Source organism: Periplaneta americana, chromosome 11, assembly GCF_040183065.1.
Source record: "Periplaneta americana isolate PAMFEO1 chromosome 11, P.americana_PAMFEO1_priV1, whole genome shotgun sequence".
NCBI lineage: Eukaryota > Metazoa > Arthropoda > Insecta > Blattodea > Blattidae > Periplaneta > Periplaneta americana.
In genome coordinates, this window is record NC_091127.1 from 15,552,713 (window position 1) to 15,579,903 (window position 27,191).

Below are 27,191 nucleotides of genomic sequence, written 5' to 3' on the forward strand. Positions count from 1 at the left end.
GAGATGACGTATGTAGTTCTTTAAGTTTTTTTCGTAGTAAACCCAGTCAATTTCAAGAAAATGAGAACTTTGTTAATTTTTATAATATTATATTTGAAATTGTGCAATAATAATACTTTCTTACTGTTTATTTTTAATTGTGGGTCAGTATTATGTTGGAAACGCTCGGTAGATGACGTTTGTGTTCCACATTCTAGCTTCCGGAATTTGTAATTTCTCTCTTTCATAAAATCGTACAAATGCATTATTAATTGGATTCAGTGTGGAGTTTAAAATTTTTTTCGTGAGTGCTAGTTATTTATTTTACGTGGTTAAATGCTTGTAATATTTTTGTGAATCGCATGAATTTAATTTTTATACGTAACCTTGAAGTTGGGAGTAGACATTGGAATTAACTATATAAGTTCTTGCATATTATGTGGTACATTTTTATTCTTTGAAAGCTGAGCATGTTGATTACAGTTACTAAGTTAACACTGCGTCATTGGTAACTGGTAAGTCATTTATAGTTTGAAGTTACCATATTTGCATAGACTTTCAGAAAGTTGGCACTGAAATGACATTCCGTCATCGGTTGCACTTAAATGACATTTTATGTTGTAACACATGGTATAGGCTTAATATAAAAGTTGTAAAATTTAAGTTTGACAAATTTGTGTGCTCAATATTAAGAATATAATGGATTCATGTTATACATGTTCAACAACTTAAGATCATTTACCCCTTTATTTCAGTAATGAAAAGTTAACGGAACAAGAATGACCACGCGAAAAACTAACAGTGCGACTGCACGACTAAAACAGGATTATTTGAGACTAAAGAAGGATCCAGTTCCCTATGTTGTAGCAGAACCCTTGCCAGCAAATATCTTGGAATGGTAAGAATTTTTGTAATACTCTTGTTGCATGTGAGAAGGTAGGCCTGTAATGTCCAAATATGTGTTGTAACTTGTTCATTTTTATGTTACAGGCACTATGTTGTCACAGGTCCAGAAAGTACTCCCTATGATGGAGGATTGTATCATGGAAAGCTTGTATTCCCACGAGAGTTTCCTTTTAAACCTCCTAGCATATATATGATTACTCCAAATGGAAGGTAAGTACTTACATTCTCTTTAAAATATAATAGAATTTTTTTTCTAATGCTACCAGATTGTCTTTTGACATTTCTGGTCTTTCTTCTGGCAGTGGCTTAGGTGTAGAATGAGTATTTCTTGTTCACAAATGTCTGTCGATTTTATAGCTTTGCAGATACGGTTAGGGTTGCCAATTTTTTTTTAAGAAAATAAGTTACGGAATTCATCATAACCTATAATCAATCATTATTCACGGCAAAAACAATTTTACATTATGCAAAAATAAGAGAGAAAAATGCTGTAAGAGAAGAATAATATGGGAGCCGGGAGACTTAAAAATTAGGGGCAAATACGGGAGATCCCGGGAAATACGGGAGGGTTGGCAACCCTAGGTACGGTATGGTAATTCTACAGAAGAACTGAACCAAAGGAAACACCATTTTTTTTCTTTAACAATTGCGTATTACGATTAGTACAGAGTACTAAGTCCGTGGTTTTACTTACTGGCACCCAATACTTTCCATAAAATAACCTAGAACTATTCACCTATACGTAGGCTAATAATGAATGGATGTAAGCCTGTCACCACTACAATGGCACATGCTGATGAAACATATAATTAAGTAGGCTACTTAAGTTTGTTCGAGAGATCCAGGTGCAAATTTCTAGACAGTGGGTGTTGGAGGCTTGGGACTAGGGACTACATCAGCAATTGTTTACCTCCGCTTTTTAATAAGAGCAACAGGAGATTAGTATGGGTAATAGTGATAGTGGACTACTAAATATGATGTTGGAACAACAAGTTTTGGTGGAGAAATCATTGCAATAAGTGACAGTCTCAGGAATCTTCTATGCCACATCAGTAAATTTAAAAATGCAGTTATATTATCAGACTTCAAAGCAGCTATTCTATCAATAGTCTCTAAACACACACCTTCATCTCAAACAGCAGAAATAACTAAAATGCTCTCTCAATTAATATCACTCAATAAAAGAATTGTATTCCAATGGATAACATCCCACTGTGGAATCCTGGGAAACGAGAATGCAGATGCTTTAGCAAAGAAGGGCAGCACTGCTACTTACAGACCTGTTACTGAATCTACATATTACTCTGTGAAAAGATTTATTAAATCTACATACTTAGACTTCAACAAACAAAATTTGATAACACAATCCCAAGGGAAAAAATGGAACTCTCTGCATCAAAATCCACAGTTAATTCCCGATTTACCACGAAAATCGTCTGTAGCTGCATTTAGATTGGCAACAGGCCATGACTGTTTGGCCAAACACCTGCATAGAATTGGAATATATCAGTCCCCTAACTGCCCATTGTGCAACTCAAACCGAGAAATGGATTTGGAACACCTCAAAATCTGTGCTTCAGTGGCTGACCATGATAATATCTTTGAAAAATATTGGAGTGCAAGAGGTCAAATGACTTTATTGTCGAACACCTGGAATTAGAAAACAACAACATTATTTGTACATCTTGATTACACAACTTTTAACACTGTATCACTTTGGAATATGTATTATATGCCTTTCTTGTGACTCTACATTACACCACACGAACGCACTCTCACAGGAAACAAAATAAGAGGCACCAAGACCAACAACGACCAGTTCTGAGGATGACCCATAAAAGGTCGAAACATGTAAACCAGGTACGATAGAATTTATCACAAGAAAGTCATATAATACATATTCCAAAACATGAATTGTAATACATCTATAGAGAGAATTATCAAATTGAATAAAAAAATGTTTAGAAATGGGAATACTGTACCATTGGAAAAGGATCATTATATCTATATTATTTGCAGACGATCAGGTGGTAATTGCGCAACATTATGAAGGCATGGAATTTATATTGGGAAAATTGTTGGAAGGATATGATAAATGGGATTTGAAAGTAAATTTAGGTAGTACATTTTATATGGGATTGGAACATAAACTGAGAATTTAAGAGTGGAAGATCAGATAGGTAGTATTAAGGTATGTGAAGAATTTGAGTATGTGGAGGTTCAAATTGACAAAGAAGATAGACGAAAGGATGATATAGGGTTATCAGAAAATTCCGAATATGGCCTACATTTTAAGGGAAGATGTAGGTCCAGACTGACCAAAAACCACATTTTCTACGAACTAGCCTAAAAAATATTACATAGTGTTGGGAATCTTTCCACAAAATTTTATGGCCCAAATGTTAGTCTAAATGGATTTTAAAATTTAAAAAGCCGTGGTTTGTTAAGTGCAAGGCTCCTTCTCTATGTACTAGTTAGGCCTACTTAGCTTCTTTGATTTATAAAAATGATTTTTCTTCAGGATTTAGAGTAATTGATTTATCAATTCTTTCGTGTGCTATAACCAGTGCCCATTGTTGCTATTGTGGGTCACATAAAATAATCATGGCATGCATATTCAAACTTTACGACTTGTTATCCACAATACCCAATTTTCAATAAATAAAGAACATTTTCTCAGAAACTATTTGAGATAAAGTAAAGAAATTTTGCATATTCCTTTATTATTGCATAATGCAAATTTCCGAAAGTTATATAACACAGAACTGCACGCATTGTATTCTGCACCTGACATAATTAGGAACATTAAATCCAGATGGGCAGGGCATGTAGCACATATGGACGAATCCAGAAATGCATATAGAGCGATAGTTGGGAGGCTGGAGGGAGAAAGATCTTTGGGGAGGCCGAGATGTAGATGAGAGGATAATATTAAAATGGATTTGATGGAGGTGAGATATGATAGTAGGGGCTGGATTAATCTTGCTCAGGATAGAGATCAATGGCTGGCTTATGTGAGGGCAACAATGAACCTCCGGATTCTTTAAAAGCCATTTGTAAGTGAGTAAGGCTTTATCTTCCTCAGCAGTAATGTGACGTAAAAATTGTATTTTCCTTTTAGTATCATACTCCCAGGTGGTGACAGAATTTTTTCTCATTGCCAAACTTTCAGAACGGCCCCGAGGTTCACTCAGCCTCCTATAAAATTGAGTACCGGGTCTTTCCCGGGGGTAAAAGGCGGTCAGAGCATGTTGCCGACCACACCACCTCATTCTAGTGCCGAGGTCATGGAAACCGTGGGGCTCTACCTCCATGCCCCCCAAGTGCCTTCATGGCATATTATGGGGATACCTTTACCTTTTTTACCTTTTACTCATAATACTATCTATCTCTCATTTGGAATTTAGAAGCTAGGTTAGAAGCATTCCACAGAATTGTTGAAATTTCTTGCAAAATTTAGATTTAATTTTGTCAGTGAACTGAATATTATAGATCATTACCCCAGATTTCTATTTTGTATGTACAATAATATAATTAGACACAAAACTTTTCTGTAAGGAATGAAAATCGCATGACTGATATTTGTTAGTGGAGCTGAAATTTATATATTTTATTGGAAATGTTGCCCGTTTTAGAATTATGTAGATGTTAATTTCAGGAAGTTTTATTTTGTGTGCTTGCAGGTTCAAGACCAATACACGTCTTTGTCTGTCAATTAGTGATTTCCATCCAGACACTTGGAATCCTGCTTGGAGTGTTTCCACAATTCTGACAGGACTACTCAGCTTCATGGTGAGTTACCAAATTTCTGTTCAGGTATCGTTTTGCTCAGCCCTGTAGAAAATTACTCCATATTTCATGTGAGTCAAGGGTTATTAAATAGAATTGAAGCAGGTGCAGGTTTGTATTATACACTTGCACTGAAACCATATTGCAAAGGAAATAATAAAGTCTTAAAAATGTCGCAATGTACAATGCTATGCACAGTGAGATAATTAATGTTTCATACTGAAAATAAAAGTTATGTAGTCGTAAAAAAATATAACAGCGCAGTAGTATGCACAATCACATAATAAATGTTTACAACTTCATCATGCGGAAGAAGTAATGGTAGGAACTTTCCCCCTTTATTTCGTTGTGATAACGTACTTTAAGATCTTACTGCATGTGCATTTTCCTTTGGTGTATTCAAAACACCGCCATTGTACTGCATAAACCTTGCACTTGACTATTGGAGTGAATTATTTAAGAATATAAGCCCGGTTCAGATGGTGCGTGTTTCTGTGATGGATTCCAAGGTGGCTGCGCTGATGGGTGCCCTGCGTGCTCACTTGCTGGCTCCCATGTTGCCTACGGTGATGGTAGTTGTTCACACGGAGCTGGCTCTTTTCACAGTTCAAATTGGAAAATCATCTACTGTTTAATCTGTTGCCAACACTCTTGGTCAAAAAGAAACTAAACCGTGAGTGGAAAACAACTAAAGTCCTACATTAACAGTAGTAAATGTCGCAATAAAGTAATTATGCCCTAAGTGCAAAACAGCTGAAGTCCGATATTTAATTATTGTTTCTTAGAAACTAAAGAATATAGAAAAAAAACAGGTTTAGTTGGAAAACAACGAACATGGCGACATGGTTTCAGTGTTGATATTATATGATTATCTTTGGATCCAGCCTGCAACCCATCACGAAAAATAGCAAGGAACCTACCCTCGAAATCCAGCAAGCTAGCCATCCACGGAGCCACCAGAGCGCATTACTTCCGGCAAGTGAGCACGCAGGCTACCCATCCGCGCAGCCACCTTGGAATCCATCACAGAAACACGCACCGTCTGAACTGGGCTATAGTCGCGAATGTTATTACCACCATTTCGATTTTCTTTTGTTTGACACGGCTCGGTGACTAGTGTCCAGTAAGTAATGTCGACTACCGATGTTGGTCTACCGTGTGTATTATCCAGTTGTTCCTTTCTTTTTTAAGACAACCAAAATGTTGGATGTCCTGATAATTCCAGATGAAATACAACAGTTAATTAGTAAAAACATTTCCTTTGTGTTGTCAGATTGAGAAGAGCCCAACACTGGGAAGCATAGAGTCCTCGGAATACGAGAAGCGGCAACTGGCTGGCCAGAGCTTGGAGTTCAACCTTCGGGACAAGGTGTTCTGCGAGCTGTTTCCCGACCTGGTGACTGTGAGTAGCTCAGTTTGAGTATTAACTCATTCTTTTCATTTCTGAGCAGTATTGCAATTATGAACGAGCAGAAAGCTCTCCAGAATGGAGAAGGAATTAAAAAGGAAAACCACTTATTTTTATTGATGTATTGACTGCATACATCATCCGTGTGGTAGGTAGCATGTTAACTTGATATACAGCATAATTTTTAATCATTACATCCATATGTTACTGGTGCATTATAATTTATTTATTTAAATTTAAATATACAGAATAAAGAATATAATTACAAAACAAACAAGAGAAATAGAAATAAAATAATACAAGCAATATAAAAAGAAGATACAATAGTATTAACAAAATTTGAGACCGAATGAGCAGCGCTCGTGCTCGGTCGCAGTTCAGATATAATATTAAAATAAAAAATAATAACAATAATAATAATAAATAAGTAAAATAAAATAGGAACTAAAATATAATTACAGCGGCAATGGAATTATATAATATAATATTAACACTAGAGAAGAATAATATCGCACGTGAAAAGTAGGACTAATATATATTTCAAAATTATAGAATACAAATATAATATAGGTTGATTAATTCATACACATAGGCTATAAATTTATTTAATCAAATTGAAGATATTAACACGTTTCTAATTTTCTTGTTATATGTTAGTGGGTTACATGTTAGAAATTCTGGGTGTAATTTAGTTAAAGCATTGTACAACCGAGAGCCAAAATTAATGCTATGCTTTAGACCAGCAGATGTGAGACATTTAGGTTCTACTAATGTTGAATTAATATTTCGTCTTGTGTCATAATTGTGTGTCTGTAATACAAACTTATTACGATTTTTATGATAAAATTTTAACAGCATATACTTATAAATTTGTTCAATATTAAATACATTAAATTCAGAATAAATTAATTTAGTTGGATAATCGAAACGTTTCTTCAAACAAATTTTAATTATTCGTTTTTGTAGTAAATTTAACGGACTAAGATTAATTTTTGTACTTCCACCCCAAACAATTATACCATATTGAATGATAGACTGAATAATGGCCAAATAAACATTTCGTAGAACTCTAATGGGTAAGTAGCATCGAAGATTAACGAATTTATAAATTGTTTTACGAAGCCTCTTACAAAGATAAGTAATGTGGTGAGGCCATTTTAAATTCTGATCAATAATGATACCCAGATATTTGACATGCGTGGCTTCTTTCAATGGTGGACATTTACAACTTTTGGGATCTAAACCATTTTCACTGTGTATTATTAGTCTATATTCATCGCTAAATTTAAAATTTTTAACACTGGCAGCTGTTAACGAAAAAGGAACTAAAGTTGATTTAGATATATTTAAAGAAAGGAAGTTGGAATTAAGCCATTTTTTAACAATGTTAGCACCTATATTAGCATTTCTATATGCTTCCTGTTAAGACAGTGTCTTTAAATATACCGCATTCTCAGATCTCTCGTCCTTCCCTACTTATCTGAACAGAGTCCTATTAAATTCTTTGCCATTGCTGACTAATAATACTGGCAATTAAAAGTGTTTAAGTAATATCACACTAAAAAAAAAAAGAGTATTGTGTTGAATAAAATTCTGATTTGATGAGCGTGTGAAAAAAGCAAATAGTCTCTTTTGCCTTCTTTTCTCATAATGTTTTTATGCATTGCCACAGGCAATGTTTTTAGGTTAAATAGTATTACATTTATTTTGCGAAACAGCTTTGAGCTTATCAGCGGTTAATAACTTCTCATTGGGATGCAGCTACAAGAAGTACTGTGTTTATCTGAGAGAATACCTGACCTTAAAAGAGGATTGTGATGGAGGGCTAGCATGTCTCAACTTGAGTCTGTGTGGTAGAGTTCCATAAATCTCTTCATGCTTCAATTGAGTACTGATATAGATAATTACAAATTTCTTACGAAACTAGAATTTGTGTTAACAGCTTGTTGTGTTAAGTAAGCCATATTCAAAGAGAGCAGCAGTAAATATTAAGAAAACACCATTTTGTTTTCCGATTTTCTGGAAGAAAATAATTACCGTATTTTCTCGAATACCCCGCGCACTTTTTTTTTCCTGGCAACCCTACTGCAGTGACTGAGGGATGGAGATTTTAATGTATTTCAACCCTCTTCAGTCTGCCTATTACATTATTTCTAGTCATCGACGTGGCTCAGTCGTTTAACGCGCTTGCCTGCCGGTCTGAAGTTGTGCTCGGGCATGGGTTCGATCCCCGCTTGGGCTGATTACCTGGTTGGGTTTTTTCCGAGGTTTTCCCCAACCGTAAGGTGAATGCCAGGTAATCTATGGCGAATCCTCGGCCTCATATCGTCAAATACCATCCCGCTATCACCGATCTCATCAACGCTAAATAACTTAGTAGTTGATACAGCGTCGTTAAATAACCAACTTAAAAAAAAAAAAAACATTTTTACACCTTTGGTTACAAAGTCCACGCAGGCAGAATACTACATGCATGCTCAAAATGGCCACCACGAGTTCTAATAAAGGTTTCTCAGCATTGCATCATACACTGTCTTACTCTCGCCCATATTTCAAGTGTCTGTTGTGTCTGTCGACCAGTGGCGTAGCGTCAGTGTAAGCTAAAAAGCTTAGCTTCCCCAGTTAATAATAACTTCATAATAAACCTGCAGTTTATGGAGAAAATTATTTATTAATTTTAATAGAATTTATATTTCCGCGTTAAATATTGTGATGCGGCAGCTCAGGATTATTTGTGATGCAGCAGTAAACAAGAAGCCTGCACACACCAGCTTCCAAGCAGACTGGTTTCTTCGGTGTAACCCACCACGCAGATTTTCCATTCCTTTTAAACTACCCTGGTCGCAAGGCTCGCAGGAAGCTAGCTTTAACATTTAAAATAACTAGTTTCCGAGTTATCCCTTTTCGTCAGTTGTGTTCAGTTGAAGTGTTAGTGTGCATTGTGGCTGATATAATAAATAATGAGCGAAATAACAGTTCCTGACACTAATTTACTTGAATTTTTTAGGACAATTGTATTATCAAGACTGACTTACGAACAAAAGTGTGATTTAAAAAACAAATGACCGACTCCCTTGCTGTCAATGAAGGACACAACTAAAAGACAGACGCATACTTACGTAATGATACTAATATTGTGATTTCTGTAAGTATGACAGGGAGTGAGCTAATGTTATATGTATACGTGTCTATTAAGAGATATGTGTAAACCATGAAATCATATTTTATTACGTACCATTTGAGGTCATGCCTTATTGGTGTTACTTACGATGTTCCAACCATTCTTCAACTGCTGACTTGAAATTGACTACTATTTATTTTAAGACTGTATTTTTGTAATACGTTTTCTCATATTGCATGAAAGTCAACTGGAGTTAGCTTCCCCTGCTCAAAATTTTATGCTACGCCACTGCTGCCGACATCCTTCTTCAACTTGCTGGCGAAGAATTTGAATTTTGTCAAGTTGCGTATACAGCTGCTCTTAAACGTCTCGTGCGTAAAAATGCATCAGATTGAGGTTGGGGAATAAATAGACCGTGTAATGTATTATAATGAGTAGATGCTACTGATTTAAATGACTCACTATTGGAGTAACTAAACCACGTGAAATAAAAAGGACCTGCCAGTCTAATTGAACTGACTGTATATTTACATTAGCTTCTTTGCTTTTTCTGTGTCCTCTGAAAATTTCCCAAAGGCTTCCCACATAATAGTTAACTCCCTGCATATCTTAATCAATTGTGTAGTGCATGGCTACCATTTTAACATGATTCAAGCCGACCTGGGTGGCGCAGTCAGTAGAGTGCTGGCTTTCTATGCCCGAGGTTGCGGGTTCGATCCCGGCCCAGGTCGATGGCATTTAAGTGTGCGACAGGCTCATGTCAGTAGATTTACGGCCTATAAAAGAACTGCGGGACAGAATTCTGGCACATCGTCAACGCTGATATAACCTCAGCAGTTGCGAGCATCGTTAAATAAAATATAGGCCTAATTTATAATTTAAACATGGTTCAATACTTTCTTCCACAAACTACATTTTCTATCCAAACCATCGCCTGTTACTATCATCCATCCACTTGAAGTATTTTATATTTTGTCATGCTGTCAGTTTGTAACATGGAATTATTAGTTGAAATTCAAAACTCTCTCTTTGTTTCTTAGAGGTTATATGTGTAAATAAAGTTTCTCTAGCATTGTTCAGTTAATATTTGTATTACTTACTTACTGGCTTTTAAGGAACCCGGAAGTTCATTGCCGCCCTCACATAAGCCCACCATTGGTCCCTATCCTGAGCAAGATTAATCCATTCTCTATCATCATATCCCACCTCCCTCAAATCCATTTTAATATTATCTTCCCATCTACGTCTCGGCCTCTCTAAAGGTCTTTTTCCCTCCGGCCTCCCAACTAACACACTATATGCATTTCTGGATTCGCCCATACGTTCTACATGCCCTGCCCATCTCAAACGTCTGGATTTAATGTTCCTAATTATGTCAGGTGAAGAATACAATGCGTGCAGCTTATTTGAAGGATTCGTAACAAGCTTTTTTTTTATGGTGATGGGTTGTTAGCCCTTCGCCCAACCCCCAAGCTGGAGGACCACCCCTCATCGGCTGTCCACAACTGCTTATTCAATATATTCACAGCTACCCTCCATATCTGGAGGCCGTCTCCTCGATTCGCAACCTGAGGACGCGCCATGCCGTGGTGATAGGGACCCACAATACATGGAATGAGTAGATGCTACTGATTTAAATCACTATTGCAGGAACTAAACAACATGAAATAAAAAGGACCTGTCAGTCTAATTGAACTGACTGTATATTTACATTAGCTTCTTTGCTTTTTCTGTGTCAGTCTATTTCCCAAAGGCTCCCACATAATACTTAACTCCCTGCATATCTTAATCAACTGTGTAGTGCATGGCTGCAATTTTAACATGATTTTTCTCCTCAGTAGAGTGCTGGCTTTCTATGCTCAAAGTTGCAGGTTCGATTCTGGCCCAGGTCAGTGGCATTTAAGTGTGCAATAGGCTCATGTCAGTAGATTTACTGGCCTGTAAAAGAACTCCTGCAGGACAAAATTCTGACACACTGACAATGCTGATATAACTTCAGCAGTTGCAAACGTCGTTAAATAAGATATAATATACAATTTAAACATGGTTCAAGTGTTTACTTTCTTCCATGAACTACATTTTTTATCCAAACCATAGCCTGTCCCTATCATCCATTCACTTGAAGTAGTATATTGTGTCATGCTGTCAGTTTGTAACATGGAATTACTAGTTGAAATTCAAAACTCTCTCTTTGTTTCTTAGAGGTTATATGTGTAAATAAAGTTTCTCTAGCATTGTTCAGTTAATATTTGTATAACTTTATGAATTATGAAAACCACTTAAATTCAGAACAACTCTTTTTAAAGTTTCCTCAACATCAGTTGCCATGCCATATGATTAAGACTGACTTTAGAAACAAAGAATTTTTTTTATCGGGAAATATGTTGGCAACATTGTTCAATCATTCCTTCAACAATCTGCCATCTGCCGGGTATATACCCATTTGCGGTGTGAATAAATACATACATACATACATCTTTGATTGGCTTCAGTTTTTTTTAGTATCTTGGAGACAACATAACTTGCTTTCACAGTTACTTCCAAGCCGCTTACTGTATTTCCTAAAAAAAGGTTTTGTTGAGATGTTAGGTATCTTTTAAAATCACGCACTTTGTCTTGACTCATTTGTCCACTACATTCACCATAATTATGTGTTTGCATGTTTTATGTCGTAATGTCTTTGAATAATGTACTCTTTCAAAATAATGGTTTACTTACCAATTAAACGTATTAGTTTATCCGAATTCACAAGAAAATTATGCTTCAGTCCTTTTCTCCTAGAAGCACAGTGTTCCTCATTAATCGTGCACTTTTTGTCACTTTCACTGCAAACACGTCTAATTGGTTATTACAGTGCAGACAACAAACTGAACCAAAAGTTCGTTAACTCATGGTAACAGTAATGCAACTCTCAACTGCTATGGCATACTGAATAGCTTGTCTCAGAGTGACTTGCTGATTACCGTTGCTGCAAGAATTTAGCCTAGTGATGTCCTTAATGCAGAACAAGGGAAGCAATATAAAGGCTCAAAATGGCAGCAGTAATCATCATAGTCTGTGTTAGGGCGTGATCTGTAAGAAAAAAGAGAAGTGTATCATAATTATGTCTGTAAACATTAAGTTAAATTGTAAGTCAGTAATTCTGTGAGTAAGATAGTATTAGAATTTATATCATAGCAATCAAAAAGGCGGTGTCTAATATGTTTTGACTGAAATACTATTTAATTTTAAGTTTGATAGTAGCAAACTATCAGCAAATATACTGGCACCCACCATTGTGGAGTAACAGCATTTCTGACCATGAAACGAGCAGGCCCGGGTTCAGATTCTGGTTGGGACAAGTTACCTGGTTGAGGCCTTTTCCCTCAACACATTAAGAGCAAATGCTGGACTCTGGACCCATTTTGCTGGTGTTATCATATACTATATAATCATCACAGTTGATAAACCTATTAAAAATATATACAGTAGGACTTGGTTATAGCGATCTCGTTTTGTGTGACACCTCGCCTATAACGTCAAATATTCTGTGGTCCCAACTAATTCCCCATAAGACATATGCTTTTCTACCTTGCTTAATACGACAAACGTATATGCGTTTACCTCGCATATAACGTCATTTTCAACCTCAGTTTGGAATACAGTTTTCTAAGAACCAAAGTATTTTAAGAAATATTTTGCTGAAATCTGGCAAATCCTTTACTGTTCCCTTCTATCATAGACCTCTGGAATGCAGGCAGATTCCCCATGCCATTGTAACCTGCCCGAATTCATGCGGTATTAATGGTACCTGCATACGGTCAGTTTCGACAGGAAGTTTTCACTAAGTGCAAGCATTTTAACGCATTATGGCCACTAAAAGAAGTGAGTGACACTTTAGAAGCCATTAGAATTGTGAACATTTCTATGAAGCTAGGAGAAGGAGCAGTGAAATTGTAACTGAAATAACGAACATAGAATTTAATTTAGAAAGTGTATATTGGGCAAGTAGGAGACAACAGAGTAAAATGACTGATTACTTCACTCCTCAGTAAATAAGTTTGGTGAGTAATGAACAAACTGTTTTAAAACAGAATACTGTATTTATAATTGTACATGTATTTTATTGTGTTCATCCTATGCTTAAAAGTGAATACATAAATCTAAAATAAGCCTAATTATGTTTATTATTTTTCATTTTCCACCTCACTAGACTGATAATATGAATCTCGGTTACTGTGACACTCGTTTATAGCAATATAATTTTCAAGATCCCTTGGATGTCGTTATAACAAAGTTCTACTGTATACTGTACTGGCAAGTTTCCAGGTTGTGCCTTGCTCTTATAAACAGTGTGCGAATTTCCAGATCATGTGAAGAAATAAAATAATATTATATTGTGTGTGTATGTGTGTATATTTATATAAACACACACACACACACACACACACACACACTGTGAAGTGTATGCGAAATGTAAAATTACTCTTGGGGAAAGTGGTTATGTGAAATGGGCGGCAATTAACTTCTTTAAAAAACTTCTAACATATGAAAAACATTCAACTTCTTTCATTATTGCTTTCGATCACAATAATTAGTTACATAAGGTGATGTAATAAGAAATTTTAATATGTTTTCATTAACTATATTGATGGGTATTTTTCCTCAGCCTGTTCGACTTCTTCTAAATTTTAAATATTGATGATTTTACCCTCATGATTCAAAGTTGTTACACTTCTAATATGAACAACAAAGCCAACAGTGTGAAACGCCTCTCAATTTTATATTTAACATCCTCTAAATACAACAGCAGTGTTTATTAAACAAATACATGCTACTAAAGAAACGTGTACATCATTATCAGATGTAAAAAAAATATTTCACATTAACTACAAATATCGTCATTGATAACATGATAAGGAACTCAATTGTTGCAAAATACATAAAACATACAACATGAAAGTATGATAAAAGTGAATATATCGAGATTTCATATCAGTGGAAAAAGTGTTCTCAAAAGAAAAGAAGTGAATGAGTTAACATTTCTCTTGCGTGTTTTCACTTAAATACCATATCAGGAAGTTCATTTTCCTTCCCCCCCCCCCTCCTCCTTACTGTTATCTTTTAGGAGATCTTGCGTCATTAACAAGGAGACATAATTATCGAAGTAATCTCATTCTTCTGTCATGGAGACTAATATTAGTTACAGAAATGAATGATAAATGTATTAAATATAAATGAAATCAAATTAATAAACCTCTGAAATTAGGGATTCTCCTAATAAGGGACTATCGCAGTGTCACTGAATGTACCAGACATTTTCAATTACATTTTAACAAATATTTCGTCAAATTGGAGCAAGTCAAGGTTAAATAACTAAGATTGGTTGCAAAATATAATTAACAAGTACTTGAAACGGGCTTGTCTATGATTTTATTTCCTACGTAGTTCAGATCTTAAGCATAAGTTTGTATAGCATTCCATATTCGAAACGATATTTAGCATAAACGGTTATTTATGTAACTGTTATAATTAGGGAACGGATTTCTAGGTGCTAAGAAAGAGATTTAGGATTATAAAATCTAGTTTAGGAGTTCATATAAAATTAACAATTTTAATTTTAGCGAATGTTCCATTTAGGTGGAATTTATATACAAAGAACTGGTGCTGATAATGAGTACTGCTGAACTGAAGACTCAAATTCTATCATACTGAATGCTGATTGGTCAGTTTCATTTTGCATAACAGAGGTGCATGGACTTGAAAACTAATTTGTGAGCTCTAACCTAACCTGAACAACCTGCCACCCCTTTTATGCTAGGATGGACTTCTTCAGACGAACTAGGTTCCAGGAAATTGGGTAAAATTTTCTTCCCTCCTCTTATAAGACCAATATGGAACGAACTTGCCAGACCAGCGTTTGTCTGTACTCGCTTGGTGAGCCAATCCAGGCGATTTGTAGATACTGTCGTGGCATGGTTATTAACCCTCTTAAACTTTACTAGTCTCAGCACTTTGTTCTTTGGTCCTTTTATGCACCGTCCATGTATTACTAACACCAGCAGTTTGACGAACACTGATATTACTATTTACAATATTTTAACTAGCACTTTGATGAACACTGATTTTACTATGCAAATTTGGCTTTCAGGTAGTAGCTCTCTGTAAAGCAGGTTTGAATAATTTCAAGGAAAAATTGTTCCGGGGCTGGGTATCGATCTCAGTTCCTAATGTAGCTCAGTCAGATAGAGCTTCCGTACACTAAGCGAAGGGTCCTGGGATCGATAACTGGCCCCGGAAAAATTTTTCCTTGAAATTATTCAAAACTGATTTTACTATTTACACTATTTTAACTAGCACTTTCACAGACACTGACTTTACTATTTACAATATTTTAGTTGATGCTTTCACAAACAATGACTGTACTATTTACAATATTTTGACACGTGTGTTTTAGCTAACACTTTCAAAGTCACTGAGTTTACTATCTGCAATATTTAATATCCTACCAGAAACCTCTCTGCATACACGCGTAAAACGGCATGCCAGTTGCGATATGCTAAGTTGAATGGCAATACAAACTGCACTTAAGATCGGAAGATCACGTAATACTGGGACAAGACGACCTTGACTACTAAATTATCCCCTACTCCTAATGAAAGAAAGTCAAGCGAGAACGGCTGATCAATGTTGCCACATCTAGTCTTCTTAGTAATATATATAATAATATTAATAATAATAATAATAATAATAATCCATGGCGCTACAGCCCGTGAAGGGCCTAGACCAACCAGCTGGCTGCTGGCCTCACGCTTACATGCCAAAGCAGAGGTGGACGATCATCCAACCAGAATGGAGGTATCGTGTGGTTAGCACGATGATCCCCCCAGCCGTTATAGCTGGTATTCACAACCGAATTTCGCTACCTATCATAGCTCCCCAAGTGCATCATGATGCTGGGTGGGCACCAGTCCCATACACTGGCCGAAATTTCATGAGAAAATTTCTTCCCCCATGAGGACTCGAACCAGCGCACATTCCGTAACACGAGTCCTAGGCGGGATGCCTTAGACCGTAACGCCACGGTGCGGGACAGTCTTCTTAGTCAGACAACAAATTTGCAATACTTCTTATTTAATTTACACGAAAACCGTCCATTCTATCGAAATACGAGAAAGGAAGAAAAAATTGCAAATCAAGATTTCAGGTATAACTCCCTGTAAAGTTGATTTGAATAATTTCGAGGGAAAAATTGTTTCGGGGCCGGGCATCGAACCCGGGACCTTTGGTTTAACGTACCAACGCTCTACCAACTGAACTCGGGAACTCCACCCGACACCGATCCAATCTTTCCCTCCATATCCACAGACCCCAAAGTGGGCTGACAACCATCAAGCAACCAACTTCGAGTGCACACTAACTCCGTGTGACTTAAATTGTGGTTTTCTGTTAACGAACAGTGACTTGTATTATGCAAATCAAGATTTCAGGTATAACTCCCTGTAAAGTTGATTTGAATAATTTCGAGGGAAAAATTGTTTTGGGGCCGGGCATCGAACCCGGGACCTTTGGTTTAACGTACCAACTGAGCTACCCGGGAACTCCACCCGACACCGGTCCAATCTTTCCCTCTATATCCACAGACCCCAAAGTGGGCTGACAACCATCAAGCAATCAACTTCGTATTGACAGAAATCAAGATCGTATGCATAGTAATTATCCACAATGACGACGTTAAAATTTCCAGGAGGTTTTTTTTTTTTTACTATGAACTTCCCACTGATATGGTATTAGATTTTTTCGTTATACTCAATATGAACAATTGGATCTGCAAAGGTGCAGGGTTACTTCACTTCCACCTTGTACAGACGTTATCGGACAGTGGTGTCACTGTTGTATCTGGGTTGTGTTGACGTTTCAGAGCATCAAGACTGAACTCGAGAGAAGAGCAGAGGCAGAGCGAGCTGCCCGAAGCAACCCGCAGGCGGTGACATCGAATGACATGCAGTCACTGTTGAGGAACCAGTTCGGCCATAACGACCAGGGTCCCTTGCACAGTGCCATCACCAACATCTGCGTTATCATAGGATTTGCAGCATTTGCGTACACTGTAAAGTATGTGCTGCGGAGTATAGCTACTGAGTGAACGGTCTTGTGTTGCTTAGGGAACTGACTGACTGTGTGTTTCAGCCTGCTGGTCCGTCACTACCGATGAGGCAAGTACTTAGCTACAAATTGCAGAGTGGATTGCTACCTTCGCAAGGACACACGCAAGTGACAGAGGTGGCTTGTGACAAATTGTCGAGTTTGAGGCATACGAAAAACTATTTTCCAGTTCTACTTGTAGCATATCTACTGAATATATATACTCGTTAAATTCTGCTTAAATTTAGCTCTTTTTCTTTCTTCTTTTTTTTTTTTTTTTTGTTTTGTTTTGTACCTTATTGGTGCTTCATTGCTGCTTTGTGTTTGAGATGTCAGTGTTACAAATGTGATTGAGTTCCAGTGTGGAGGACACAAAGGAGAAACTAATTTATTTACTCAGAAAATTCTCTTTGTACTTTGTCTTAAGCTGTAAAGATGTGGGGAAAGGAAAAGACATTTTTCAGGTTTGGTCTACCTTTATCACCAAGTGAGGAAGACAGACCATACCTCTAGAGGCAATTATAACTGACTTTCAGTTAACTAGGCAGTCATTTCCCGTCTTTTTTCTGGATGATGAAGGCAGATCAAATTTTTTTTAAATTCTTTTCTTTTCAGACAGATTTCCAGCAGTGAAAATAGTGCTAAAGAGAGCAACTTACAAGAAACAACCATTTCTGTCTCCCTTCAGCACGAAATATTTTTTCGCTTTTTATAAAAGAAAGTTAACATATTCCTTTAGTTTTGTAGCACATTACACATTGCTATGGAATTTATAGCAAACAAAAATTATGTTACATTGCGTTTATTGTTTATAAATAGCTGCTTCATAAAACTGTTACTTTCATTGCACAATGCTATGGAATTTATAGCAAACAAAAATTATGTTACATTGCGTTTATTGTTTATAAATAGTTGCTTGATAAAACTGTTAATTTCTTTATTCATGTGAAAGAAACTCTTATTTGACATTGCTATCTTATTTTCATTAGTAGGAAGGTGAAATGTTTTGCTTCTAAACAATCACTCTTGTCATTGATTATAGTTCACGTTAACACTTTGTTTGTTAAAAACATAAAAATGTTTAGTCACACATTAAAAAGTGTTAAAATTTTTAAAAAAAGTTATATATCTTGGACAGACGGCCTGTTTCGACGTGATGTTACGTCTTCATCAGTGTCTCCTGAACTACTGCATACAAAACAAATAACAAACACAGAAATATCTAAATACTTACTTATTGACTTTTAAGGAACCCGGAGGTTCATTGCCGCCCTCACATAAGCCCGCCATTGATCCCTATCCTGAGCAAGATTAATCCAGTCTCTACCATCATATCCCACCCCCCTCAAATCCATTTTAATATTATCTTCCCATCTACATCTCCTAAACTTCTCATCTACTAGTATGTCTCCGTTTATCTATCAAGATGTGATCTATTTGGTTGTGTGTCATTCCATCTGGAGAAGTCCAAGTATGTTTATGTATATCCTTATGGGGAAATGTTGTACTCTTGACAATTAAATTTTTTGGTGTGGCAAAGTTGACTAACCTAACTCCATTGTCATTACTACTTATGTGTAGGCTCTCTTTTCCAATTGTTGGTTTAAAAATATCCTCCTGTCCTACTTTAGCATTGAAATCTCCCAATAAAACTTTCATGTGATATCTAGGCAAATGATCAAAAGTATGTTCCAATTCCTCATAGAAGCTATCCTTTATATGGTCGTCTTTCTCTTCTGTAGGGGCGTGAGCATTTATAACTACGATATCGCACCATCTACCCTTAAGTACTAAATACGATAACCTGTCACTGATAAATTCGACCTTTTTTACTGCTGATTTTATTCTTTTATGTACAAAGAATCCTGTTCCTAATTGGTGATTATCGTTTGATTATCGTTATCTAAATAATCACATTAAACATTCAAATAAATATAATTCAACTGGAGTTTACAAACTAAAATGCAATAGTTGTCCACATTTTTACATAGTACAGACAGGAAGATCCTTTCACACAAGATATAATGAACATATTAAAGCTATAACCAAACCCTACATCACATCAAATTACGCAGAACACATTATCAACAATAATCATGACTACAATAATATAGAAACAGATATGGAAATTTTACACATCACACCAAAAAGTTCACAGTTAAACATCTTAGAACAATACGAAATATATAAACATACAATAACATACCCACAACATATACTTAATACACAATTACAGTTCAATACGCACACATTATTCGACGTCATGATACGTCATAACACACAAACAACCAGTCCCCACCATAAGAGCAACAAACCCCCACCCCTAGAACTGACAAATGCACATCGCAGAATTCAAGGTCACCAGTAGTTCAGGAGACACTGATGAAGATGTAACATCACGTTGAAACGGACTATCTGTCCAAGGTATATACCTTTTTTAAAAATTTTAACACTTTTTAACGTGTGACTAAACAATTTTATGTTTTTAACAATCACTCTTGCTTTAAAAGCAGTGAAATAACCAAAGAAAAGAGAGGGAATCTCTTTAATACATTTCACTTGATAATCCAACAAGGCAGATGGATGATGTTTTTGTAAGTAGTGAAGAAGACATCGAGTTTCAAGAGACTGTTCGAATCTTCCAGTTCCCATCTCTAAGTTTCAGTGACGTTGTATTCATTACAAAATCGAGAATTGAGTGTTTGAGAATTTTTAACTTACAACTTTTTTTTGAGAAAAAACGAGGATTTCCAGATTTAATATTGGCGAACTGAAAAGCTTCTGAAGACTCTGCACAAAACTTGTAATAAAGATGTATTTATAGGGACAAGATTTTCTTTTGATTATTTCGGTTGATGTAAATATGTATGAAAAACATGACATTTTAAATATCTGTTGTTTCTTACTGATCAGACAACGAAGATAGTATCTACACATTTGTGCAGGACTGGTATACTTGATTATTCCATTCAGTTGACCATTATGTTGTCTACAGAATTGTTAGTACAGTAAAACCCCGATAAGACGCTGTTCAAGGGACCGGGTGTGAACCGCTTATTAACTGGGACCGCATATTAGGCGGGTATACTAATTTTGACTTATATACAGTATCTATTAGCATTTTTCGTTATTGAAATACATGATTCATGAAAGATAATACAGTATTACTCCATTATGTAATTACTGTATGTCAAAGACATTTACAATATGTACTGTACTTAATTCTTTCGAAAAAAAAGTCATTATAGTTGTTTGCCGTGTGCGTGTACTCATGTTCACCACACTTCAGTTTCCTGCGATTACATCCTCCCGACATCACAGCTGTAGTGATTGAGTCACGATTTTTTTATCGTTCTTAATGTCGATGATGTGATTCCTAATGAATCAGAGAGTTGTTTCTGATTACGAGTAGGCTACTGTTCTCATCATACTTTCGTAAGATTTCCAATTTTTCTGACACAGAAAGCGCTTTTCGTTTAATACTCATTGTAATCACATTCACAGACACTCCAATACACTAAAGGACAACAAACTGCCCAGCAAAAATTTCCAGAATTTTATTACTGCCGAGTGAGGAATGCTGTTTGAGAGAGAGGGTTAGCAAGAGGGTGAGGTATTGTAACTGTATGTAGGCTTTAAGCGCACAGATAAGGAGTCGAATAAGAGAGCATAACAAGAGGGTGGGGTATACTAAGGTATGAAGTATGAAGGTTTAAATGCGCAGGTAAAGGGTCGAATACCAATACTTTTCAGGTTAATGGCACCAGTGAGTTCAATGACCAAGATGTTTCATTGCTGTTACTGTCATTGCAAGTTATCTTGAACCTTACATCCCCTAAGTCTGTCTTTGGAACTGCTCGGTACGGCGTGTACTCATCAACGTAACGACACGGCAAGGATGCCCCTCCCTCGGGTAGCGTGACTCTTTTCAAAAAACGTTGGTTCTTTCACCTTTCGGCTCTCTACTGTAAAAGAACTTGGTTCAATACAGACATCACCTTCTCCCGATACTCCGGTTTTGAGAGGAGAACATAGTTTCGTAGCAAGCTTTAATTAACCTGTAATGAGTAAGTATTTAAATATAATCGTGTGTACACTCCTCTCTCATCCGGGCTGGGGACCGGCAATGGAGGAGTTACTACAGCTACTTCTATACATTATATAGGCCTGCATGACTTACACCTTCAGTTAATATGTACGTACATATTCTTATAACAATATTTTACAGGCTTATTATTTGAATTTACATTAATTTACTATTATACACAATCCATATCCCTATCATTGCTGCCATCATCGCTTGTTTCGAAATTAATTATTTCGCCAATGGCATCATCCATTCGGAATTATCTTCTTAATCGTAGGTACTACTTTCTGAACACGATAGAATTCTTCGATTGTATCCCGAATAACATGTTGATCGAAGTCGTCCACTTCAACTTTACACAAGTCTAATTCTGGAATGAAATAATATGTTTAGTAGAACTATAAGAAAATAATAACTTGCAACAGTAATTCATTATGTCGCTCTCAATACACACACTATTGTACATAAATATTATAGTAATAATTTCTAAACATTACATACATATTCTTTCCCGGAGTAGTGTGAGGTTCATTCGGTTGTAATTCAATATTATTTTTAATTCTCTTCACGGAACTAATACTTTCGCCAGAGTATTTAGCTGCTCTCTCATATTCCTTAGCAAGAGGTTCCAGCAAATATATGTTTAATTTTTCCTCCTCGCAACGCTTAATTTAATTATATTTGCGATAATTTCTCTGTCTCGGCTATGGATAACAGCATTACTTTTTCTCCGCGGTGGTGTGATTTCACCATAATTACTACCCTGTGGTTGCTGCTCCATGGTAACACTACTGGTACGCAGTGAAGGAAATAGCTCTATGTTTCTTGACAAGAGATTATGCTGTGGAGCATGCGCAAACAACTCAGTTGGCTCCACCCGCATTACGCTCTTCCTTCCCTTTGCCCCTCTGTCCGCGCTCAGAAAGTTCAAGATAACTTGCAATAACAGTACAGTACATTGCTGAAAATTACATCGAAAATATTCCACAAAAACAGCGTATTATGCGGGACTTGAGCACAACAAACGGGGTATTTTATAAAGGCGTCATATAAGAAATGTGCAGGGACCAGACAAAAAAAGCGTATTACACGGGATAGTGTAATAAGCGGGCGCGTCTTATCGAAGTTTTACTGTAATTATTACATGTAAGGCAATGATGGCTTTGCATCTGGCATTGTCATTGACAATTACATCTCACTTTCTTAGTTCCTTTATTCATTCTTTCGTTAAAATGAGATAAATTAGAGCAGTACACATTTTTGTTAGTGTCCTGCTTCATTCATGCACATTTCATTAGAATTGGTGCAGAAAAAATAAGTATGCTACTTTCAACAGACATATCTCTAAAGAAATGTCTCCAATTATAAATAAGCTGCTCATTTTTGGATCTGACATTTTCTGTGGAGCATAAAGCATATGTTCAGGCTATGAAATCACGCTAACACTGTTGTATGTTGAGTTCACAGTATGTAGCAGGCATCATATTATAATTAATTGTTCTCAAATTTATTTTGATTCTGTTTCTGAAATTTCGTGACTGACTACCTTTCACACAAATGACTTTATTTCAAATTTTAGCAAGTCCGTGTGTAATAATTTGTGACCTACAGTCAGGATTGCCAGATTCTCTCGTCAGGAATCATGGACAGGTGATGATACTGCATACCTCAACATGACTACACATTTTGAATTAATTCAATTTGTAATACAACTGATTTTAGCCTATTCATTCTATGTATTTCTTGCAATTATATAGGGCCTAAACTTTTAATTTTGTTACATTTTTGCTAGATTATGAAATTTGCTTTGGATTATTGATAGTCTGGAAAAATAATGTCATATTACAGATTGATCTATACAGAAAAAATGCATGATACAGTGTTTAAATAAACTTCCAAAGACAGTAAAGAATAAAGACATTGTATAGTACCTAATATACTGTATATTACAGTATTATAGTTTTTATTTCAATACACCCTGATAGGAGGTGCCAGGCGGCATTGTTGACGATGTTGAATATAGGTTGGACAGGGAGTTGAAAAAAATGTGTAAGGAATTTTTAAAATCATATAGAAGTGAGCAAAAAATTGTATTTATTCGATCTTTTTGACATTCCGGATAAATATAACTCAATCTAGGACCCAGGACTCACCATTAAAATCTGGAACAATCCTGGGAAATCAAGAACATCTGGCAACTCTGCCAGAAGTGACCATTTCGGTTCAGTTTTTGTCATGTATATAATAAAATAGATGAAAAAAAAAAACTGGCCACCAGCGTGGCTCAGTTGGTTAAGGTGCTTGCCTGCCAGTCTGAAGTTTCACTCGGGCGCGGGTTCGATCTCCACTTGGGTTGATTACCTGGTTGGGTTTTTTCCGAGGTTTTCCCCAACCGTAAGGTCAATGCCAGGTAATCTATGGCGAATCCTCGGCCTCATCTCGCTATCACCCATCTCATCGACGCTAAATAATCTCGTAGTTGATACATCATCGTTAAATAACCAACTAAAAAAAACTGTCCTTGTAATGTGCCCATGAATCTGACAAAGGACAGGTGCAGCTTGTTATATATCCGTAAATAGTTCTTGTGAATTTGATCCAGTGGACGTGAGGATAAGTGACAAAGTTTGTGATTTTATTGTTTGACATTCACATAATGTGATCTTGAGTTTTTCAGGATTCAAAATAAAGATTTCTCAGAAGTACAGCATTGAAAAGCATAAGAGAATTTTGATGTATATTCAAGTAATAACAGTGACGATGATAGCAGTGGTGTATGATGAACCTGGAGTTTGGGTGTTCTTTTAAAAAATATATGGTTGGTCTATCACGCACAGTTAGGTATTATAGGCCTAAGTGAAATATCGTGTCAACATTAACTGCCATTTTTAATATATAATTTAGTATTATTTATAAATAATAACTATGGGGCGGATGTTGATGACCTAAAAATCTACTTAAAATGATCATTAAAATCCCCTTAAACTAAATAAAGGAAAAATTACATTTAAATATTATTCAAAGTACTCGCACCACAACTTCTTAAAAATTAACCACCTTGTTTCAATGACTGCCCTGCAAATGCTGGAGAAAGGAGGCAACTACAAATAACGTTATTCAAAATTGCATTATTTATGATCAAACAATAACCATGGCCAGCAAAATAACCTGTTTGAAGTTCCACAACCTGCTAACTATTCTACAATTTCATATTGTGAAATAGAAAAATGTCTAGTATATTGTTCGCTTTTTGTTTTATATTGTTGCACTAAATTCGGAAGTGGCGGGGTAGGTCTACCCTTATTCAATATATGTAATTTCTCTCCTAGTGGGCGAGAAGAGAATGGCTTTTGTAAAAGATCTTTTACAGTGTACATTTCCAAGTGCTATTATCATTAAATAAGTAATTTAAATTGTTCACCTGTGCTGGCACACAGCTATGAACCCTAGTAAAACCTAAACACAGTAAATTCACTCTCACAAACAGTAAACACACACGTCAAACACAATATTTTGTAACGCTGCAATTGACAAGTTGAGCTGCCTGTATACAGGACGACCTGCGAGCTTGAGAGAAGCGGGTATCCCCACCATGCCACCGTGCGCGCACAGAGAATTGTAGCAGTAACTCTCAGCAGGGGATGTTCCTTTGTACGGACAGGACAACCAGACCAGACCTCATCCCACTTCGTCAGGCAGAGCGTACGTTATAAAACGAAAGCCGTTCTAGGGATGGTGTGCACATTCAACCAGCAGGCATTTAAAATATTTAAATGGTAATGAATTAAAATTAGTCTTGAGCTATATACATTAACTTCGAATGAGAATACCACGCATTTAAATTGTGATAAATTAAAATTATTGTTGCATTATATAAAACAGCTTAAAATAAAAAATGAGATTACCGAATTTACAGGGTGTCCAGGGGCCTGTTTCTCAAAACTTACGGACTAGTAATACTAGTCTGTACAGTAGTAATATTGGTTTATTTTACAAGTCTGTGTTTCTAGAAACTACAAGGGTAAAGTAGTAGTTACCAGTTCACAGACTAGTAATATTGGTCGATTTCACCAGTTCATAAGTGATTCTGTTTCTCAAAATGCTAATCTAGTTGATTATACTAGTATTCAACAGGAATATTCCTACAAGACTCTAAAGACTGGTGATTTCTATATTATCAGCTACCAGTGGCAATCTTTCTCAGATAATCAAAACAAAATATTGTAGTTATTTTTTTAATATATGTGGTTTAGTGATTCCGATTGAAGTAGTGAAGAAGTTGTTGTGAGAAGAGCTAAAACTATATCGAGAAAGAACAATTATTATTCCTTTACGGGAGCATTGTTTAAATATAATGAACGGTTTAAATAAAGTGCTGAAAAGCTTGGAGAGTTGTTAAATATAGTGGGACCTGCCATGACAAGACAAACAAATAGGTCATGCATTATCAGCAAAGCTTCAAATACAAATTGCTCTACAAATCGGGATGTTGATTATTTTCTAATGCCATCTGGTTTTTCTGCCCTAGACCAGCAACACATGCAGAATTTTTTTCCTAATAATCTAATACCAATTCATCAACTGCAATAATTTTTGCTGGCTTTCCTCCTCCACTGCCAGTTCTTCTGCCATTGTCAACTTTAGCCTACAAATTAAATACAAAACGACACTAATTTATGAATAGATCAAACGTAAAACTGAAAAAAAAAAAAAAAAAAAAAAAAAATTAGCAAATTTTTCAAGTTATAAGTGGCATCCATGTCGCCAGTAGACCCACTAGCTACATAATGTGTTCATATTATGATACTGTGAACTTGAATTGGTACTCGTCAAAGTTGCTTTCTTAATGTTGGGCCAATAAGTGTCCCTAACGTATGCATAATCTTTGTTCTGAAGTATCAGTTCCATGGCCTCACATATTACAAATTTTTTTGTCCAGTCGTTTACTTTATCATTTTTGTTATTATGCTTGAAAACGCACCGAATGATATATCCTTCGAGTCATTAATCATATTGAGTATAGTTAATTTGCTTTCAATTGATGGAATTTCAAGAGAAGAGAGAAGTAAGAGCCAAAATACAAACAACTTAGCCTCCTAACCTCCAATGGCTATAAACAAATGAACTCAATCAGCTGACTAATGAAAGAGATTGTGTGACTAGTGAAAAATTGTCACAAGTTACTAGACTGGTGAAATAGTTTGAGAAACAGAATCTACTAGAGCTGGTGAAATATACTCTGGTAACTAGTAACTGGTGAACTACTAAACTAGTATTTTTGAGAAACAGGCCCCAGCGCACACCTTGAACACCCGCTATGTACACCCCTGGATGATAGAGACAGTGGGAGAATATTAAACTAAAAGGTACGTACACGAGATAGTGTGTACTTGCAGAACACCTGGAATTGTAGAAACAGTATGATTTCCTAGCTTTTCATGACTTTTGTCACTGTGATAAATGTCGCCTCATCTATGGGTCTAAGTAAAGTTTGAAGAGAGAAAGTTGAAAGTGGAAGGAGGTGAAAACCAGTCACCAAGTGCCAGTATTATCCATAAAATAACACGAACTGCATGGGAGCAGCGTGTTCTCTCAGTCGTCTGGATTCGAATCTATGAATCGTGAATGTTAGCTGAGGTTTGAACCGTGACTCTTATTTCCATTGTGTGTCCCATTGTGCACTTTCACATCAGATGAAGAATGACCATCAATGATAGATGTTTCCAAAACATAATTGTTGAAGATTTTATGTAAGTGTTTGCTGAGTAATCATTTTT

At 36.1% G+C, this 27,191-nt stretch overlaps 1 protein-coding gene across 3 annotated transcripts; it reads left to right on the plus strand.

The window, feature by feature from the left end:
- Positions 1–132: 132 nt before the first annotated feature.
- On the plus strand, positions 133–20,218 carry LOC138708845 (ubiquitin-conjugating enzyme E2 J2-like). 3 transcript variants are annotated; one of them, XM_069839083.1, is made up of 7 exons: positions 172–494; positions 735–877; positions 970–1,095; positions 4,569–4,677; positions 5,948–6,076; positions 17,104–17,297; positions 17,373–20,218. In XM_069839083.1, exons 2-7 carry the CDS (start codon positions 759–761, stop codon positions 17,395–17,397), a joined length of 702 nt encoding a protein of 233 aa, XP_069695184.1. In that variant the 5' UTR covers positions 172–494; positions 735–758; the 3' UTR covers positions 17,398–20,218. The 3 variants fall into 3 exon arrangements, with proteins under 3 accessions (XP_069695183.1, XP_069695184.1, XP_069695182.1); XM_069839082.1 differs by having other exon boundaries at positions 133–283; positions 17,104–20,218; XM_069839081.1 differs by having other exon boundaries at positions 174–494; positions 17,104–20,218.
- Positions 20,219–27,191: the final 6,973 nt, after the last annotated feature.

Coding starts and splice junctions, on each gene's coding strand:
- LOC138708845 (XM_069839082.1), top strand. CDS start 759: ATGACCACGCGAAAAACTAACAGTGCGACTGCACGACTAAAACAGGAT. Junction 878..969: donor CCAGCAAATATCTTGGAATG/GTAAGAATTTTT, acceptor TTTATGTTACAG/GCACTATGTTGTCACAGGTC. Junction 4,678..5,947: donor CAGGACTACTCAGCTTCATG/GTGAGTTACCAA, acceptor TTGTGTTGTCAG/ATTGAGAAGAGCCCAACACT.